This window comes from Oryza glaberrima, chromosome 1, assembly GCF_000147395.1.
Source record: "Oryza glaberrima chromosome 1, OglaRS2, whole genome shotgun sequence".
Taxonomy (NCBI): Eukaryota; Viridiplantae; Streptophyta; class Magnoliopsida; order Poales; family Poaceae; genus Oryza; species Oryza glaberrima.
The window spans coordinates 31,108,384-31,128,221 of NC_068326.1; the positions used below are offsets into that span (position 1 = coordinate 31,108,384).

At 42.0% G+C, this 19,838-nt stretch overlaps 2 protein-coding genes across 5 annotated transcripts; one reads left to right on the forward strand and one right to left on the reverse strand.

Moving 5' to 3' along the window:
• Positions 1-1,589: 1,589 nt before the first annotated feature.
• On the forward strand, positions 1,590-5,242 carry LOC127752568 (DNA-(apurinic or apyrimidinic site) endonuclease, chloroplastic). 4 transcript variants are annotated; one of them, XM_052277989.1, is made up of 8 exons: positions 1,590-1,699; positions 2,404-2,722; positions 2,896-3,000; positions 3,125-3,262; positions 3,360-3,407; positions 3,577-3,657; positions 3,802-3,955; positions 4,470-5,242. In XM_052277989.1, exons 2-8 carry the CDS (start codon positions 2,438-2,440, stop codon positions 4,589-4,591), a joined length of 933 nt encoding a protein of 310 aa, XP_052133949.1. In that variant the 5' UTR covers positions 1,590-1,699; positions 2,404-2,437; the 3' UTR covers positions 4,592-5,242. The 4 variants fall into 4 exon arrangements, with proteins under 4 accessions (XP_052133949.1, XP_052133961.1, XP_052133942.1 ...); XM_052278001.1 differs by having other exon boundaries at positions 1,609-1,699; positions 2,408-2,722; positions 4,470-5,240; XM_052277982.1 differs by having other exon boundaries at positions 1,617-1,804; positions 4,470-5,241.
• Positions 5,243-5,305: 63 nt separating this feature from the next.
• Positions 5,306-8,019, reverse strand: LOC127752559 (uncharacterized). The gene is made up of 2 exons (XM_052277972.1): positions 7,591-8,019; positions 5,306-6,496 (listed from the first exon to the last, which is right to left on the reverse strand). The coding sequence occupies exons 1-2, from the start codon at positions 7,667-7,669 to the stop codon at positions 5,550-5,552; spliced, it is 1,026 nt and encodes a 341-aa protein (XP_052133932.1). The 5' UTR covers positions 7,670-8,019; the 3' UTR covers positions 5,306-5,549.
• Between the last annotated feature and the right edge of the window lie 11,819 nt (positions 8,020-19,838).

A 19,838-nucleotide genomic window follows, 5' to 3' on the forward strand; every position in this document is an offset into this window, starting at 1 on the left:
TTTAGAGTTCATTTTTTTTCTTTAGTGGCATATGATGTATCCGTCGAGAGGGAGGTTTTCATGATAACTTCGATCAGTTTTATTTTAAAAGAATAAAAATCTGGGATTAAATCTCGAGTTCAACAAAACCTAGGGGTATAAATTGCGGGATATATTGGCACATTTAACTTTTTATCACTTTATGTGGCAATTAATTATTTACCACATGCTGTCTATGACATGTGAACCCTCATGTGTCTATGACATGTGGGTTTAGTGGCAAATCTTTTATCACCACTCGTAAACAGTGGTGGACCCAGGATTTGAACCCAGGGTAAGCCTAGAAAAGAAAATCCTAATGCAATACAATACGATTCGACGTAAAATGTATAACTCTAAATGGTTCAATGCAAGTAAAAAATAATAAATAAGTTTGAATCTTATACCTAAATAAAAATGTAAATTGTTCAAACATAACATAAGGTCTTTAAATAAATAGGATATTATAGTACTAGTCAAGACTCAAGAGCTTTTGCTTTACGCTTCTTCATGGTCATGAAAGAGTGAATTATGTCTTCCTCACTTGCATTGGAGAAGATATCACGCTAAATAAAGGTGACCAAACAATTATTCAATAACTTGTCACTCATATTATTTCTCACTTTAGTCTTCACTAAATTTATTGCAGAAAATACCCTTTCCGCACTTACCGTTGCCACCGGTAAGATCAAAGAAGCAAATACACCAAATCATAAAGATCATGCTTCTTCGTTTCAACAAGTTTAATTGAGAGCTCACCAATGTTGTTTAGGCATTTGAATCTATCATCCTCTCTCATATAATCAATATATGTATCAAGTTGGAGCTCAAGTTTCATCAAATCGGAGCCTTCAATGTCCTTAAGGATAAAAAGCTTGCAAGTCTAAGTTTTTTTTTTTTTGCATCAAATGAGGCAAATGAATTAGACAGATTAAATGCCAACATACAAAGAAGCAACTCCATACTAACTTCATCAAACCGATTCTTAAGCTCTTGACGAATTCTATCGATAACACCAATATACACTTCTCTCCTATAGTGGTCATCAATTGTTTGTTTCGAGTAAAAACGGTGGGATCTTCCATGAGGCACATATTTAGCATCCACTGCGGGAATATCAGTGGAATATTTGGTGCAAAATGACGTAACCTTCCCTAAGAAACCTTCCCAACCATTAGACCTCATTTGTTGCATTTTTTTTGGCAAACCCACAAGTGACATCGCATTAACACCAGTACCGGTCTACAACTACTAAAACTCTATATTCTAGAAGGGAGAGAGGCCGAGAGGTAGTGAGGGACTAAAGAATTGCTCACCGGAGTCCGAAGAGAAGGAGAGCCGAAGAGGCCGAAAGGGAGTGGGCCACTAGGCGCCTAGGGCCGGCCGGAGGGGAGAATGCACGGGAGAGAACATAGAAGAGAGTTAGGTTTTTTTTTTTGCCAGGCTTTTTTTACGGGCGAAGAAAAATAAATAGGTCTTCTCTACGGTCTATCTAGACTATCCTTTGAACCCGCCCCTGCTCGTAAGAGTGATAAATAATTAATTATTATACATTTGTATAAATCGGATGAGGAAGGCTTCCATCTGTTTCTTCTTGTGTGGCACGTAAGAGGCAGAATTCCGCGAGAGATTTTCGCTTTCCTCCCGATCACCCAGACGCATTCTGCTTTCGTCTCCAGAGGTTCGTCTTCTTCTCCTTCCCCCAGCTTCGCGCCTTCGCGCAGCCGCGTAATCTCGTCTGCCCTCGCTGCTGGATGTCGGCGATCCGCGCCTCTTCTCACCGGCTGTATCCCCCTTTCTCCTCCTCCTCCTCCTCCTCCCTCTCTCTCTCTCTCTCTGAGTTCGTGGTTTAGATTATTTCTGGAATCTGGTTATATCTCTATTTTTTGGTATCTCTCGTTATGTTCTCCGTGACTGTTGGGAGTAGAGTCCTGAACGGAGAGAAGCCAATCTTTGATTCTTGAAGAGCGTGGGGTCTTAGGGGTTTTGGATTGGGGTTTAGGAAAGGATTCTGCTACGAGAGTTGAAACCCCCCAATATTAGGGCAAAATCTTCAGAGCGATTATTATAGCTTCCGTTACTAGCATATAATTTTGATGCGGCCTTCGTTCTTGTTTGAGAACCGAGCAGTAGAAGCACGCTTTTGGCGACAAAAGGCTATTCTAGTTGGAAGGACAGGTTCTTGATTAGTTTACTTTCGTTGCTCTTTTTGCTCAAATTATTGACAGGCATATGTTTTTTATTATCATTATGGAAGTAGTATAACACTATAACCATAAGTTTTTCAGTGTGCAGCTACCCTTTGTATGACTAATGAAAGATGGAATTCCTATTGTTTCCTTAAGTACTGTTGTTGCAATCGTTGCTGAAGTATTCCTGAATCAGGCAGACAAGAACTGTGGCATTAACAAGGACAAAGATGTCAAGCATGGCAGGCTTGGGAGCTTCTCAGCATGGATATCCTCCCCGAAGTCATGAGCCCTGGACTAAACTTGTACACAGAGAGAGATTACCCGAGTGGTTTGCATACAATCCAAAGACCATGAGGCCTCCACCACTTAGCCATGATACCAAGTGCATGAAGATTTTATCCTGGAATATTAACGGGCTTCATGATGTTGTAACGACAAAGGGGTTTTCTGCACGTGACTTGGCTCAGAGAGAGAATTTTGATGTGTTATGTCTTCAAGAGACACATTTAGAGGCAAGTCTTGGTGTTTCTGCCATAAGACTTAATTTATACTGTACCTCTTTGGTGTTATGTCATGGGGCAGTGTTATTCCGAACAACTGTCACCTATTATGATGTGTTTATGGTCTTACATAATGAATTTATGATTAATATACATCGTGTACTGTGTTTTCATTATGTTTTCAGGAAAAGGATGTTGAAAAGTTTAAGAATCTGATAGCAGACTATGACAGCTATTGGTCATGCAGCGTCTCGAGGCTTGGCTATTCAGGGACTGCAGTAATTTCACGGGTATGGTATTTATGTGGTTATGTTCAAGATAAGTTACTGTGCATACTAATTCTAGATAGATAAAATATTTTGATGAAAATTAGATCATAGCATGACTTATGTTGTGCTTCCATTGCCTTTACAGGTTAAACCAATTTCTGTCCAATACGGGATTGGCATACGTGAACATGATCATGAGGGCAGGGTTATTACTCTGGAGTTTGATGGTTTTTACTTGTTAAATGCCTATGTTCCAAATTCTGGTCGTTTTCTACGTAGACTGGTAAGATTGCTTTTCCCATCTAGTATTACTGTTGCTTTATAGTATTTTATTTCAATTGCTTTGATCTAATTTTGTTTTCTTGCATTTTGATTTTCAGAATTACAGGGTCAATAACTGGGATCCGTGTTTCAGCAACTATGTAAAAGTGTGTTCACTTGCCTAACTTTTCAATCTAATTTACTGTTTGACATTAATAGACCATGTGGAGTTGTGTCATGGTTCATATCCGCAACTCCACAATATCTTATTGAACAGATTTGATCCCTGAAATAGTACTATGTAATCTAAGCTGATTTATACCTTTTGATCTGCAGATACTGGAAAAGTCGAAACCAGTGATTGTTGCAGGAGACCTTAACTGTGCTCGTCAAAGCATTGACATTCACAATCCTCCAGTGAGTAACTCTCTTTTCTTTTTGAACAATGTCTCTCTCCAATTTGTTCTGTACTATCATTACATCATTCGAGAGCAGAGTGCTTAGGTTGTTTCAGAATTTCATATATCAGTACACAGATCCTCATTCTGAACCCTTTTTCAGGCAAAAACCAAGTCTGCAGGTTTCACAATTGAAGAGAGAGAGTCATTTGAGACAAACTTTTCTAGCAAAGGCCTTGTGGATACTTTCAGAAAACAGCACCCTAATGCTGTCGGCTATACCTTCTGGGGTGAAAATCAGCGCATAACCAACAAAGGTCAGTACATGCGTGGACTGCTTAATTTCATAAACTTGTGTAGGATTTGGTTAAATTTTGCATTCTAACTACTAAAAGAAGTAACAATCCTGTCTTACAATCGTCATTGTATTTTGCTATTTCTGTGATCGTGTGCCAAAAGGGTGATACTTCCAGACTGGGAAATCTTAGCATGTGTTGTAGTAGTTTTTAGGTAATCCTTTAGATTATAAGATCTACTATATAATATTGAATGTATATGTTGGGGTTTACACTCATTTATACTGAAAAATGCAGACATGTGATACATAGGACAAATTTTTAAACTGTATAATCAAAGGAATTTATGAAATAGGGAGTATAAGTCCATTTTTTTGGGTCATTGACATACGACCAATTATTTTTCTTACAAATAAAATGTAACAAACCTAAGATTTCTTCTAGACCTTTTAGCCAATGGAACCATTTCTTTTTTTTCCTCCCCTTTGAAAATATAAGCTTCCCTGGTTCTGATGTTTTTTGCTTCATCTAACAGGTTGGCGATTAGATTACTTTCTTGCGTCGGAATCTATTACCGACAAGGTTCATGATTCATACATTCTTCCTGATGTATCATTCAGCGACCACAGTCCAATTGGCCTGGTACTGAAGCTATAGTATCGGCGAGACTATAAAATTCGAGACCTTACTGAAGCCAACTGTACATAATCACTTGACAAATGCTTATATAAATCTTTGGCCAGCCTGAAATGTTGCAAGATGTGGTAGAGTTAGTCTCCATATCCATTTGCCAGTCAATATTACGATTTGTTCTGTCAGTCTGTCAGGTGTTCGTCCTGAGACCTTCTGTATATAACGCGATGCATTTGTTTGCTGTCTCTGGGCCAAACTTTCATAGGCATTTTATCATGAAATATGATTCCACTAGTGTGGATTCCGCTGTTTTGATACTAAACTGAACCTAAGTTCATTGCCCCGCAAAAAAACATGCACAGTAAGCTTATTCTGATACACAATCTTGGCAGAGGTGTGCCGGCGCTCTTCACGTAGTGGTATGGGACATTCTTTTTTTTTTTCTAAAAGAGAACTATCTGTTTCTCATAAACTGTTCAATGCAAGTGTGGTATGCATGGTTGAACGACCGATTAGAGTGGGCCTCGCATGTTTGTTTTAGAATAATTTTTTTAAGGTTAACTTTCAGAAATTTTAACGCCAACCGAATGCACTTCTGGTTCAGAACATAAGTGCTTCATTTCAGAATTCATTCGAGGACCGTTTATAGCATGATGGAAACTTTGACACAACAATACAACATAGGAACAATATATACCCCTAACAATTCAAAACCGGCCAAAACCACCACACAAGAAATAGTTGAACAGACACCATCTTAATTAATTCCCACTTTGCAACAATGAAGCTGCAATACAGCCAGTAAACAAAAATGACTGAGCTCAAAAACATATACATAGATATAGATATGTACAACGGGCATGCAAATGGCTTGACAAAATCGTCACTCTAGGTTTGTGGTGGTTCGTACTATCTACAAAAACTTCAAGAAAAAAGGAAACATAACCTACACGGGTCCTCATTTTCTGTCCAATGCACTTCCTCACATTGCTAGTGACTGGTTGCAACCAGGATTCTCATAGGAGTACTGCATGTTATTTCTAACTCGGCAGTGCCTCCAGCCATTATTAGCACCATTACGCTCCTCAGAATGGTACTTTGGTTTCATGGCCTTTGAGCTAATGGGACCAACTCTATCTCTACCCCTGCTATTCCTTCTGCTCGACTCATTGTTTCGCCTTTTCCAGTGACCGTAAGACCAGCCCTGGCTGTCAGGTACATAACAGTTCTCTCTATGGTTGTCCCATGAATCTATAGCTGCAGAACCCCAGTCGGAATCACGCTTCCATGCATCCAGAGAGTCACCCTTCATGTCCCAGGTGCCAGGCATGGTTGGTGCCTCCCAGTTATTAGCTTGATCTTGTTGTTTAACATACATGTCCCAATTTCCCGAGCTTTGCTGAACTGTTGCTTGAGGAGGCTGGCTGACATAATTATCCCAATTTACTGAACTTTGCACGCAATTTGCTTCAGTCGGCTGTTTCACGTGATTATTCCAGTTCGTAGGGTATTGCTGACCAGGTGTGTTGCTTGTTTCCCCATCACCCCACCCTGTGGCTGGAACTGGCTTGTCTGTAAATATAAAGGAGTCCCAGCCATCAGGAGCTGTATTATCCCTTTTGGGATAAGAACGCCGCGATTTCTCAAGGTCGGCCACCAATTCAGGATCAACATGTTCATCTTGGTTAACCATGTCAATATACATGTTTGGGTCAGGTAACGGGATATCACAAGGTTGGCCATGGTATACAGCACAGAAACGAGCTTTTGCATCGTTGAAAGTTTCTAATGCAGCTGAATCATCCCAGTCAACCACATTTTTGTACAATGACATCAATTTCTTGGTTTCACAGAGTTTACCCCATGGGATTGCACAAGCATCAGTGCAAAATTTCTTTTCCCACAATGGAACTGAGAAATTTCCATTTCCTGAAAATCACATACAGACCATTCTTACATAATAAGTATTAATATATTATGACTTATGAGCGGCAGAAAATAATATCCTTGTTCCTAGAGTGATAGCAGCACAGTACTACGATGTAAAAACACTGACAAGGAAACATAATGAGAATATGACCGGAAAGAGTGACAGGAGGAAACAATAAAATATTTTTTTTTCTTAAATCCTAGCAAAATAATGTGAGCCGATTCATGGTTAGGATAACCTGGGTTGCATATTTAGAACTAAATTGGGATTGTCTGCTAGCTGACCTGTGTCTTTAACATTAAATGCAGTTCTCTCATAAATGAGTGCAGAATATGGGGTGATCGCACATCAAATTTCGTCACATTTTTTAAACTCTGACGCATCACGGGACAATGCACAAACCGTAGGGTTATGTTATAAAATAATCAATTGTTAGAAAAGATCCAGTATGCTAAAGAGTAAAAGTATGTAACCAATACCGCGTTTAAGTGAAATAAAAAATTGCCATCATAGCTATACATAAATCCATCAGAAATTCAGAATGATGCATATTAAACAAATGCAACACAACACATGCAGTGAATTTTCTCAGTACATATGAGTTTTGCCGGATCGGGCAACGACTAGGCCGGCCAAATAGTACATATGGTTAACATTAAGTCCACAAAAAAAAATATCAGACTAGCAAAGCAAGCAATAATAAAAGCAATCCGTATCTCCTCCGTCATTTTCATAGCAGAGTTCAATCCCCCGAGAGAATGTACTTACCCCATCGGGGTACTGCACACAAATCACCAAAAGGGCATGCATGCTACCTACATGATGTTACTACCGACCAAGTCAACTTTGCCCAAAATGTTACCGCGTCGCAACATTGCCAAGAACAAATGAAGTCATGGGAACGAGGGAAAGCTCCCCTCCCAAAGTCCCAATCCAGACATATTTCTTCCCTTCCCAGCTCATTTCTAAAATCCCCCATCATCAACCATGAACCACGAAGCCCGCACAAAACAACGCAAAAAAAAAAAAGAAAATAAAAAATCGCTGAAACAGTATCAAACGAGCAAGATGAGTACAGGTTAGGAAGACGAACCGTGAGAGCGCGGTGGCCTCCAATACCTTCCCTGCTCGCCGCCCCCTCTGTCCCTGTAGCCGGACCGCCTCTCCCCCATGGAAGACGCCGCCGCGAGAGCCCGAACCCCCACCTCACCAAGGCTCCCTCAATACCACGGATTACCCTCCACCGTCCACGCCCCTTGGCCTCCGGCTCCGGGGCCAGCCGCTCCACGACGGAACGGAACCCCCGCGGCGCGGCAAAGAACCGCGCGAAGGGGAGGGGAGGGGAGGGAACGAACGAGGCGATCCGATAAAAACGCGAACCCCGAACGGCCGCGCCCGATTGAAAGGCGGGGGGGGGGGGGGGGGGGGGGGGGTCAAGGAGAGCGAGGAGGTTAAGCGGAAGCGGCGGCGGAGGCGGAGGCGGTTTGGGGTGCCGTCGTTGGTTTCGCAGCCGGAGAGAGAGGAGACCCCGGGGAGGGGATTAAAGAGGAGAAAAAGAGAGGGGACCCCGTGGGACGGCCGGTTTTGAGGTGTCAGTCAGCGGGAGAGTCTCCGAGACGGAGTCTGTGCACGACCGCACGCAGGAATTTCACCATGTGCTTTTTCTACCCGCTTTTATCGGAGTACAGCACTCCCTCCGTCTCATAATATAAGAGATTTTGAGTTTTTATCTTTGATCACTCATATTATTTAAAAAATTTTAAAATTATTATTTATTTTTTTACTTACTTTATTATCTAAAATATTTTAAGCATAATTTTTTGTTTTTTATATTTGCACAAATTTTTTTAATAAGACAAGTGGTCAAATAGTGTAAACAAAAACTCAAAATCGCTTATATTATGAGAGGGGGAGTACTGTAGTAGTAATATCCTATCAGTTCGATCTGGCGTTTTAGATTTTGTTTAAGGTTTTCCTTTGGATAACGATGGTTTTGATTGACTTCAATATTTAAGCATTGATTGATTGATGGGGGAAGTATATTTCCTAATTAGTAATGTAATGAGAGGGGGGATTGTTTTTTAATCCCCTCGGCGAATATGCCTTAAAATTAATTTGCACAGTCATCATGCCCATTTGGTTAGAGACTTAGAGCTGGATCATATGGGGGATCATATTGCAGTTTTAAAAGTGAATCTATATTGTGAGATGAACTTTGTTTTTCTTCTTTTGGATTTGGAAATTAATAAATCGGGAAAACACTCGACTTGAGATTGCACGGAGGGTAGAACTTGGTACTCCCCATTCCTATCCTAAAGCTGTGTTTAGTTTACACTGAAGTTTGAAAATTTGGTGAAAATTGGTACGATGCGATAGAAAAGTTGTGTGTATATGAAAGGTTTGATGTGATGGAAACTTGGAAGTTTGGAAAAAAAAACTTGGGAACTAAACAGGGCCTAAATACGGAGTAATTTGTACGCGCATGATTCGAGTTTTAACTGATTGTTTGTATTTTTTTCAGACATTTTATTAACACTCAAAAATATATTATATTATTGATGTATGTGGCATTATAAATATAACCAAACAACTTTAATTCATCATAATATAACATTTCAAACGTAATTTATAGTTAAAGTGAGATAACCATAATCAACTATGCCAATTATTTGAGAATAGTCAAGTATTTATTAATTAATTTCATGTTTTAAACCATGAAAAGAACAAAATTGAGACTATAGGCCAAATCCAACCTTTTATTCAAACCATTGGAATTACTTGATCAATAAAACTAAATAAAAAATGCAGGCCTATTTATACTTTAACTTCAAAATTTTGGAATTATTAAATCAAAATATATATTTAATTAAGAAGGTTGGCACATATTTGTTTTATTAAGTTTTAATTTAAAACATAGAATACAAATTGATCCATACGTGAATACACATAAAATCAAATCAATTATTAGAAAATATTAGTTTTTTCTCTAAAATATATATGCATAAATTAATTTTAAAGTAGCACTTTATACAACCAAAATCCAAAACCGAATTCAAAAGCCTTGAAAAAGAAATCCATAAATTAATTGTCCTTAGCGACGGAGCCATCTCCCACCAGGTTGGACGGCTACCCGGGCTGCCGCTACAGTCTTCTCTACATATAATCGTCGATCACCAAAAAGATATTGTTTTTTAGGGAACAAAAGATATTATTAGTCGCTCGAGTTTAACAATGACGTTTGGCTCTGCCGCCGATTATACTTATGCATTTCATTATTAGGATTATAAACTTGAGTTTATCTCGAGGCCTCAATTTTTCTCCTGGTGTATGGGCAATTGGGCACTAGCTTCATTTTCCCAATGACGGTAGGATTGACACGACGAAAACCTATGTGATCAATTTCCTATTCTCGGTGGACTAGATGACCTGTTCCATTTGGCTTACGCTGGTCAGAGTCGGAAGGTACAAAATGTACAATTGATGAATTGATATGGGCGATCAAATAAAAACAAACAGGAGCCATGTGTGTCGTACTGCTATTCGAGTAGGGGTGTACTTCCATGCACAGACACCCAAGTAGTTGAAAGGAGGACTAGTAGTACGGTGGGTTACTGTGGACATGTTTGGAGGAGTTTTTAGGTGTTGCAGCTCCTTGTAGAGAATCTCTATATCCCAAATAGTTCAGATTGTCACCCAGATTCTGAGAATCTATCCAGAAGCTAGAAAACTCAGCTTTTCCAGATTCTTACAAGCTGGCTACCAACTAGCAGATTCTCAGAATCTCAAGCTCCCCCAAACAGAACATGTATATTTTTTTTTTGAAAGAACCACGGTAGGGGAAGCCCCCACCGTTAAGATTTTATATTAATAAAGGGGAAAAAATTACAACAAATTTAACCACTGTAACAATGTATCTCTCTTAGAATTTTTTGACTCTATGAACTAAAAGGGAGAGATCATTCCTAAAGAGAACTCTCCAAGAGGGAACAGAGGGAACAATGTTTTCAAAAATCAAACTATTCCTCTGCTTCCAAATGTTCCAAGCAGCATAAAGCACCTTCTCAACAAAATGGGTAGAATTATATGAATTTCTGGCCGTGACCAACATTTCACCAAAGCTTAAAGAAAGATTCCAAACCACACCAAATTGCGCCCAACATTGAGTGCTCCTCGAAATCGAAGAAAATCTACAGGCATGTAGTATTGGGCTAGCTAACCTCTTAAGAGTTTAATAGTACAGCCAACTGTTGGCTCCAAATCATCTATAGCTAACCTAATAGTCCATTCATACAGTAGCTAACTATAAAAATATACTACACCGTTAATACACGTGTTAACAACCAAATTTGGTAATATCGGCATCGGGAAAGAAGATTAGATCGAAGCAAAGTCGGAGGCGGAGATCGAGTTCGAAAACAGAGCAGGAATCGGCTGGAGTCCAGATCGGCTACGATTAGGATCGGCTGGGTCTGAGTCGGGCTAGGCAAGCCGATGCAGCCGATTCCGACAATGCAACTTGATGTATGACATCGGGTTAAATTGAGGTGCTTCAAGATGATTGCCGCACATGGATAGAGTCCTGAGAAGGCAATTGTATCTATTAATTAGGGTGTTTTATGTAATTTCCTTAGAGATATGCTTGGGCAAAAGTCTGCCGCAAAGGCTTATGGTATCTTAGAGTTTGTTAGAGATAGTTGTCGTGTCCGTTATGGACATATCTTGTAATTTTCGGGTATAAATAGACCCGAGCCCTATGTAACTTCTAACACACACGTTCAATACAATCTCGGCGCATCGCCACCTTTTTGCTTTAGTTTTATTTCGACGAGTTCTTGCTTTCGGGTTGAGCTGCATCGGTTTTGATCTTCAACAAGAGGTAAAACTTGTTATGATGAATTATGTTCTCGGGATTAGTGCTTCCATCTTTATGATACTCTAATCTTGTCTATGTAATTCGTCAAGTTATCATATATCTTACATAATCTTCGACAATATCGTCATCTAACCTACAATCGGCTAACATCTGTTAACAGAAGGCAGACGATTTGGTTAAATAGCGACGTTGACCTAGATTATATAAGATATCTACCACTCTATGAAACTTCCAGCGGCTTAATTGTCTAGATATTGTTCTTCTTTTCATACTTAATGCTGCATCAGTTGAGTTTGATCTCTTAAGTCGTGCTTAGAATATCAATATCTAGCCTGTACTCTGGTTGCCGATTAGGGTAGTGTCGGAGTTTCAGCCGATCTTACCTGATTTAACTACTTTTTATCCTATATGCTTGATTGACATGTTAAATCTGCTCTTTATGTTAAGATCTTGCTGCATTTAAGTATATTAGGCTTTTGTTTAGTATATTCTACTTGCTTTAATATCTTAATATAGAGTGGTATCGGAGTATTAGCCGATACATGCTAGATCTATCTGATCGGCTATGCTATGAATGTATATAGTCTCATTATTAATATATATTTCGATTCAAGTGATTTATACTGTCTCGGCATGGTGACCGATCTATCCCAATCACTTGATTTAAGTATATATCGATACAAAGATTATATATTGTTAATATCTGCAGCCGATCGAGTAGATTTAGTCCCTTCTTATTTATTAATGACTGCCGATCGATGTATATATGACATCGGCTCAAAGATAAATGATATGTCATCGGCACCTAGCCGATCGCCTATCATTTATAGATTTAAATGCGGTTTCTTTGCTTCTATTTCTTGTTTATTACAGGATCAAATCAACTGGCACGCTCATACATTCGAAGGCGAGCTTTGGACCTGCACTGGAGTTAAGCAGATCTCCCAGGCCTCGTGTTTTCTGTCAACAACACGGTCCCACCTCTCATACACACACAACGTCTTGGAGTCTGTGTTGCAGCCGGCTACAAATCTGTAGCCTGTTTTCTTCTCTCTTCTCTTTTCTTCTCGATATGTGGTTATAGCTGGCTTATAGCTTACTATTGTACCTGCTCTAAGAGCATCTCCAACAGCCTCTCCAAATCGGACTATCCAAACACCCATATAGCCAGCTCTCCAATTGATTTGTCAAGCCAAACTTATTCCTCACTCTAACAGTCTCTTCATCTACACTCTCCATTATAAGCCTATGGCACTGGCGTCAACCTCTACTACACCTTCTTCCTCCTCTTTCTCTCCCTCTTCCTCTTCTCTCGGTCCTCTTCCCGGGCGAAGTGCGACAGCGACCGCGCAGAGGCTGGCGACGACAGCGGCGGCTCTCTGCGACGACCTCGACAACGGCGACCTCGATAGTGGCGCCAGATGGTCGGGGACAGGGGCGGATGTGGCTAGGAGCAGATGCGGTGGCGTGGAAAGGCGGAGAAGAGCGACGCCGACGATGGGAGGGCTGCGGGCGGCCGCGTCGGTGTGGCCGGGCGTGGAGGCAGCAGCGCCAAATGCGGCCAGGGGCGGAGGTGGTGGTGCCGGATGTGGCGGCTCAGCCGGGGGAGCCAGATGAGGTGGGAAGGAGCGACGTCGGAATCCTCGCCGTGGGGAGGGCAGGGGAGGTGCAACGCTGGCGCTGGAGAGGAGGTGGTCAGACAGGTGGGCAACGGCGCTGGAGGGAAGGTGGCCGGCGCCGGAGAGGGAAGCCAGCAGTGCTCCCTTTTATATTATAAGTTGTTTTGACTTTTTTCTTAGTCAACCTGGTTTAAGTTTGACTAAATTTATAGAAAATATTATCAACATTTGCAACACCAGTGCAAGGTGACGGGGGTGCATGGAGTAACATTTGCAACACCAGTGCTGAGTAACAAAAGTGCCACCGACAGCTCTCTAGGAAATCAAGGTGACAATTCTCAAGGAGTCCATGGAGTGCAAGGTGACGGGGTGCATGGAGTTCAAGGTGATGGTACCCAGGGGTTGCAAGGAGGAAATCTTAATCAGAATAGTGATACGGCACAAGATTTTTTCAGTAATTTCCAAAATCGGGTTGACTACGCTGTGCATCATGCTTTGATCAATCAATCTGGGGTGTTAGTCAATACCTTATCAAACATGATGAAGTCCATAGCCGATGGTTCAATAGCTGAGCATCAGGCTGCAGGCCCGGTTTATTTGCAAGGAGGTGTCTTTCCAAATTATCGGTCTTTGATTACCGATGTTCAGCCATCAACTCAGACGGTTCCTTTTGTTGCATCATGAGAAATACGGTGATGGTTTTGATCCTCATTAGGGTTGTGAGTTCTTTAGATTATGCTGGAATGAAGGTATGAGGTTTCCATCTATTGAAAACTGCCCTGGATGCAGTGATATCGTCGAGAACTCAAGCCGATCATATAATAGGGGCAATCGGTTAAGGCAGACAAGAGTTTCTGTTCATCAAAGATTGGGCCCAGTAAATAAAAATCATGGCCAAGAGGACAATGTAATCAGGAAGAATCAATGGTGTCCTTCTGGTATTTTCACGAAGAATCAGAAGAGAAGGGTTCAGAGATTGAGGAACAGGGAGCGCCTTCAGGAGGTTGAACAAGAAATTAATCATCGGCTGAAGAATGCAAAGCCAAGGCAGGAGCGGTGTGTTAAGAATCAGGTTCCTGTAGCCGATGATGTTGCAGCCGATGAGGCAAAGAGGTTGGCAAAAGGGAAGAGTGTTGTGACGGCACCGGTTAACATGGTCTTTACCCTGCCAGCCGAATTCAGGATCGAGCAAGCCGATGTCGACGAGGTGGAAGAGGAATCGGCTAAGTTGGTTCTGTCACCAAAACATGCAGTGTTCGAGAAACCCGAGGGGACAGATGTCACACCCTAAAAATTTCAAATATATAAATTGTTGTTTAATTGGAATTATTAGAATTGATTTTAAAAGCCTAGAAGAGAAGATCTAATTTTAAATAATAAATTCCAATATAAAATGGGGCTAGATAAAATTTTATTAAATACTTTGCTTAATTCTATAATTCCTAGATTTTTCTGGGATTTATTTGAGCTAAGGAAGTATTTTTAATAAATGGAATTGCATTTCATGAATAATTTAAATGGAAAAAGGTTTTTAAAAGTCTCTTTTGGCTTTGGGCCAAAAGTCGGCCCAAAACCTTCTCTCTCTCCTCCTCGGCCCAAGTCGGCCCAGTCCGCAGCCGCAGCCGTCGCTCGCGCGCGCGTCCGCCCGCTGACAGGTGGGGCCCGCCTGTCAGACTCGTCGTCTCCCTAGCGCCGCGCCGCCGCCGTCTCTTTCCAAATCCGGCCGATCCTTTCCGTTTCCGGTGAAATCAATAGAGGGGAAATGATCTTCTCGATCTCCTCTACCTTTTCCCTTTTGGAACTTCGGTTAAAATCGTTTGGAAAGCGGAGGATTCGATCTCAAATCGGATCGGTCTCTCTCCTCCGAACCCTAGACTTTCCTTCTCGTCGCCGGCCGCCGTGGGCCTTCGCCGCCGTGTTCTTGCCCCTATAAAAGGATCCCCGGTGTCTCCGCTACCCGTCGCCACCCTCGCCTTCGCCTCTCGTCGTCCGTAGAGCCCTAGCGCCGTGAGTCCTCGCGCCGCCGTCGTCGCCGCCGCTCCAGCCGTGCGCCGCCATCGCTCCAGTCGTCGCCGTCGCTCGGGAAGGCCGCCGTCGTGGTCGCCGTCGCGTCGCCGTCCTCGTCCGCCCCTCCGTCGTCGCTGTCGACCGCCGGAACTCCGTCGCCGTCGTCAAGCCGAAGGTTGCCGCTGCTTCTTCCTCGTCGCCGACGTCGTCCGGTCATCGTCCGCCGTCGCTTTGGTCGTCGGTGAGTTCGCCGTGCCGTCCGCTACCCGTAGGTGCTCTCCGTTCACGCCGCCACGCCGTCGTTCGCCGGCGAGCTCGCGCGGTTCGGTCGCCGCCGGAGATGACGTCATCGCCGACGTCATCGATGCCGTCCGCCGTGGTCCGGCCGTGGACCGGTCGATCTCGGCCGTTCGTTTTGGATGGATCGATCTCGGCCGTCCGTTCCCGTGAACCGTCGCCGTGCACCCGGTCCACCGCTAACCCTAGCCGCTAACGCAATAAATCCTCTTTTCCTTTTCAAAAATAATTCATTATTGCGTCATAATTCAATTAAAATCCATATAAGTGTTTTAATCCGATTTAATCTTTAAAAATTCATAACTAATTCATCTTAGCTCGGATTTAGTTGGTTCAAGTCTCTAAATTTTTCTAAAATTGAGATCTACATGTTGAAAATATCCACATGTACTGTTCATGCTTGTTTATGTGCTGTTTTGGTGTTTTGCTCTTTTCTGTTTAGATTCCGACGTTTCCGGAGAGTCCGTTTTCGCAGGAGAAGAATTTGAAGAGTTCCAAGGCCAGCAAGGCAAGTCACACAGATCCCAAACAACCCCTTTGAGCATGTTGATCCCGTTTAAAGCTATTGTTTCTATTCAACTATTGCATTTATTTTCGAATGTCATTGGGTGGAATTAACCTATTGTTTGTTATAGCCCTTTTGTTCTTGATTACTTTATTCCTTGATACCTTGGGTTCTTATAAATTGACTAGTTGAGCTTTATGTATTGGTTCAGCTAGATATTAGATGTGATTGCTTAGCCATGCTTAGAAACATTAGCACACTATTGGGATAACTTATGACTCCCTATTATTCAATGATGGCTTAATGATAACTCATGATGGTTAATCATGATTGGTTAATTAATTAATTTGCCTACTAAAACCTGTTAATGGTGGGTTGTGAGCACATGGTTTTGATGGTCGTGCTCATGACAATTAAGGACCGGTTCACGAGTTTCGGTTGTGAAACATTAACCGTGCCAACCACAAGCCAGCGTGGGCAACGGCTTTACCTTTTGTATAGCATAGTTCATTGCGGGGCACCAGACTGAGAAGTGGCGGAGATAAGCCCACGGGGGTCGCTGGGGAGTCCATGCCTTGTTTATAAGGGGGTGATTATGATCCAGGAACGGTGCGCTGTGGTGGATTGTGTTGTGCGAGGGGTACTGTCACAGCTCCTTTCTGAGGTACCGTGCTGGTATCAAGGCGCATGGTGACATGTCGTGGGGCTGTGTCTTGTGGGTACAGTGGTACACCTCTGGTCAGAGTAAAACTACTCGAATAGCCGTGCCCGCGGTTATGGGCAGGTTTAACAATGTCTTTCGTGATTAGTCTCATACCTCTCATCATAATAAAAGATACTATGACTGGTAATAATTTGATTAGCTCCTGGTTTGGAATGGTATATTCCTGGTTTGGAGATAGAACTGTGCAGCCGGGATTGGTTGTTCAGAATGGTTGGGCCTATGCAACAGGGTATGTTGTATAGCGTTGGAATAATATTGTTTAATTATTACTCAACTGTTTTACTAAATTCTGAAATATTTATTAAATGCTGTTTATGCAAATGAAACCCTATTATGCCATCCTTTGTTATCCTGTGCACTTGCATATTTGCTGCGTGGCTTGCTGAGTATGTCATATACTCACCTTGCAATCATTCATCAGAGGAGGAGTTCTACAGTGATGCTGATGGTGTGGAGGATTAGGTGTAGCCCTGGTCAAGCTGCCTGTGGAGTGGAATCGTCTGCGCCGTTTATCTTATTTTCCGCTGCTTAGATCTTTATTGATTGAGAGGAACTAACTACCTCTGTAATGACATTTTATTCGCTTATTAATTAGAGTAATAATTGTACTCTATTATCAATTTGTTATTGTGTGCCTCGGCTGATTCCTGGACGAGGGTTCGCGCACATGTAAGTGTTTGGAATTTTGGATAGAAATTCCGGGCGTGACAACAGAGAATCGGCATCTTAAACCATTATATATAAACGGCTACGTCAATGGGAAGCTGATGTCTAAAATGATGGTTGATGGTAGGGCCGCGGTAAATTTGATGCCCTATGCTACATTCAGGAAGTTGGGTAGAAATGCCAAGAATCTCATCAAGACAAACATGGTGCTCAAAGATTTTGGTGGCAATCCATCAGAAACCAAAGGTGTTCTAAATGTGGAGCTGACAGTCGGCAGTAAGACTATTCCTACCACGTTTTTTTGTCATCGAAGGGAAAGGTTCTTACAGCTTGTTGCTTGGAAGGGATTGGATTCACGCCAATTGTTGCATTCCTTCAACTATGCATCAATGTTTGATTCAGTGGCAAGGCGACAAAATAGAGATCGTGCCAGCCGACAGGTCAGTTAATATTGCCAATGCCGATTTAGCTCTTTGGGAGATGGATGGCCTTGATTGTTTATCTGGAAAAGTCTGGGATGGAGATTTTCTAAAAGTGTCCGATTCTGATATACAGCCAATTGAAGATGGACAACCCAAGCTATTATTTTGAGGGCGTCGAGGAGGGTTCAAATGTCTACACTACGGACACGGTAGATGATCTCGATGACAAGCAAGGTCAAGGTTTCATGTCGGCCGATGATTTGGAAGAAGTGGACATAGGTCCAGGTGATCGGCCAAGGCCGACATTTATTAGTAGGAACTTATCTCCAGAGTTTAGAACCAAGCTGATAGAGCTCTTAAAAGAGTTTAGAGATTGCTTCGGTTGGGAGTATTACGAGATGCCTGGACTCAGCCAATCGATTGTTGAACATCGGCTACCTATCAAACCAGGGGTTAGGCCACATCAACAACCTCTGAGGAGATGCTAGGCTGACATGCTTGAACCAGTCAAGGCTGAGATTAAAAGATTATATGATGCTGGTTTTATTCGTCCTTGCCGATATGCTGAGTGGGTTTCTAGTATAGTTCCTCTTATCAAGAAAAACGGCAAGGTCAGGGTATGCATTGATTTCCGAAATTTGAATAAGGCCACCCCGAAAGATGAATACCCAATGCCAGTAGCCGATCAACTAGTTGATGCCGCTTCGGGACATAAGATTTTGAGTTTTATGGACAGAAACGCAGGATACAATCAAATTTTTATGGCTGAAGAAGAAATTCATAAGACAGCTTTTAGGTGTCCTGGTGCAATCGGCTTATTTGAATGGGTTGTCATGACTTTCGGCTTGAAAAGTGCTGGAGCTATGAATTACATATATCATGATCTAATCGGCTGGTTGGTTGAAGTCTACATTGATGATGTGGTTGTTAAGTCTAAAGAAATAAAGGACCATATAGCTGATTTGAGGAAGGTTTTCGAGAGAACCAGAAAATATGGCCTGAAGATGAATCCGACAAAATGTGCTTTTGGTGTATCGGCTGTCCAGTTTTTGGGATTTTTTGTTCATGAGAGGGCGATCGAGGTAACTCAAAGAAGTGTTAATGCGATTAAGAAGATTCAGCCTCCGGAGAATAAGACAGAATTACAAGAGATGATCGGCAAGATAAATTTTGTTAGAAGGTTTATTTCTAATTTTTCTGAAAGGTTAGAACCTTTTACACCATTGTTGAGATTGAAAGCCGATCAGCAGTTTACTTGGGGGGCAGAGCAGCAAAAGGCTTTGGACAATATTAAGGAATATCTTAGCTCTCCTCCTGTTTTGATTCCTCCACAAAAAGGAATACCGTTTAGGTTATATTTATTAGCCGGTGAGAAGTCAATCGGCTCGGTCTTGATTCAGGAGTTGGAAGGAAAGGAACGAGTTGTATTATATCTCAGTCGTCGGCTCTTGGATGCTGAAACTAGATATTCCCCTATGGAGAAGTTATGCTTGTGTCTGTATTTTTCGTGTACAAGGTTGAGGCATTATCTACTGTCCAACGAGTGTACTGTTATATGCAAGGCCGATGTTGTCAAGTACATGCTATCGGCTCCAATATTGAAAGGAAGGGTTGGAAAGTAGATATTTTCCTTAACCGAGTTTGATCTTCGGTATGAGTCGCCGAGGGCGATTAAGGGACAAGCTATAGCTGATTTTATTGTGGAACATCGTGATGATTCAATCGGCTCGGTTGAAATAGTGCCATGGACTTTATTCTTTGATGGATCGGTGTGTACTCATGGTTGTGGTATCGGCCTAGTTATAATTTCCCCTAGGGGGGCATGTTTCGAGTTTGCTTATACTATTAAACCGTATGCGATTAATAATCAAGCTGAGTATGAGGCAGTGCTCAAAGGGTTGCAATTACTCAAGGAAGTTGAAGCCGATACCATTGAAATCATGGGGGATTCTTTGCTAGTAATCAGTCAATTGGCAGGAGAGTATGAATGCAAGAATGATACATTGATGGTTTATAATGAGAAGTGCCAAGAACTAATAAAGGAGTTTCGGCTGGTTACTTTAAAGCATGTCTCTCGAGAACAAAATATTGAAGCTAATGATTTGGCCCAAGGGGCATCGGGGTATAAGCCGATGATCAAAGATGTTAAGGTTGAAATTGCAGCAATGACAGCCGATGATTGGAGGTATGATGTGCATCAGTATTTGCATACTCCGTCTCAATCAGCT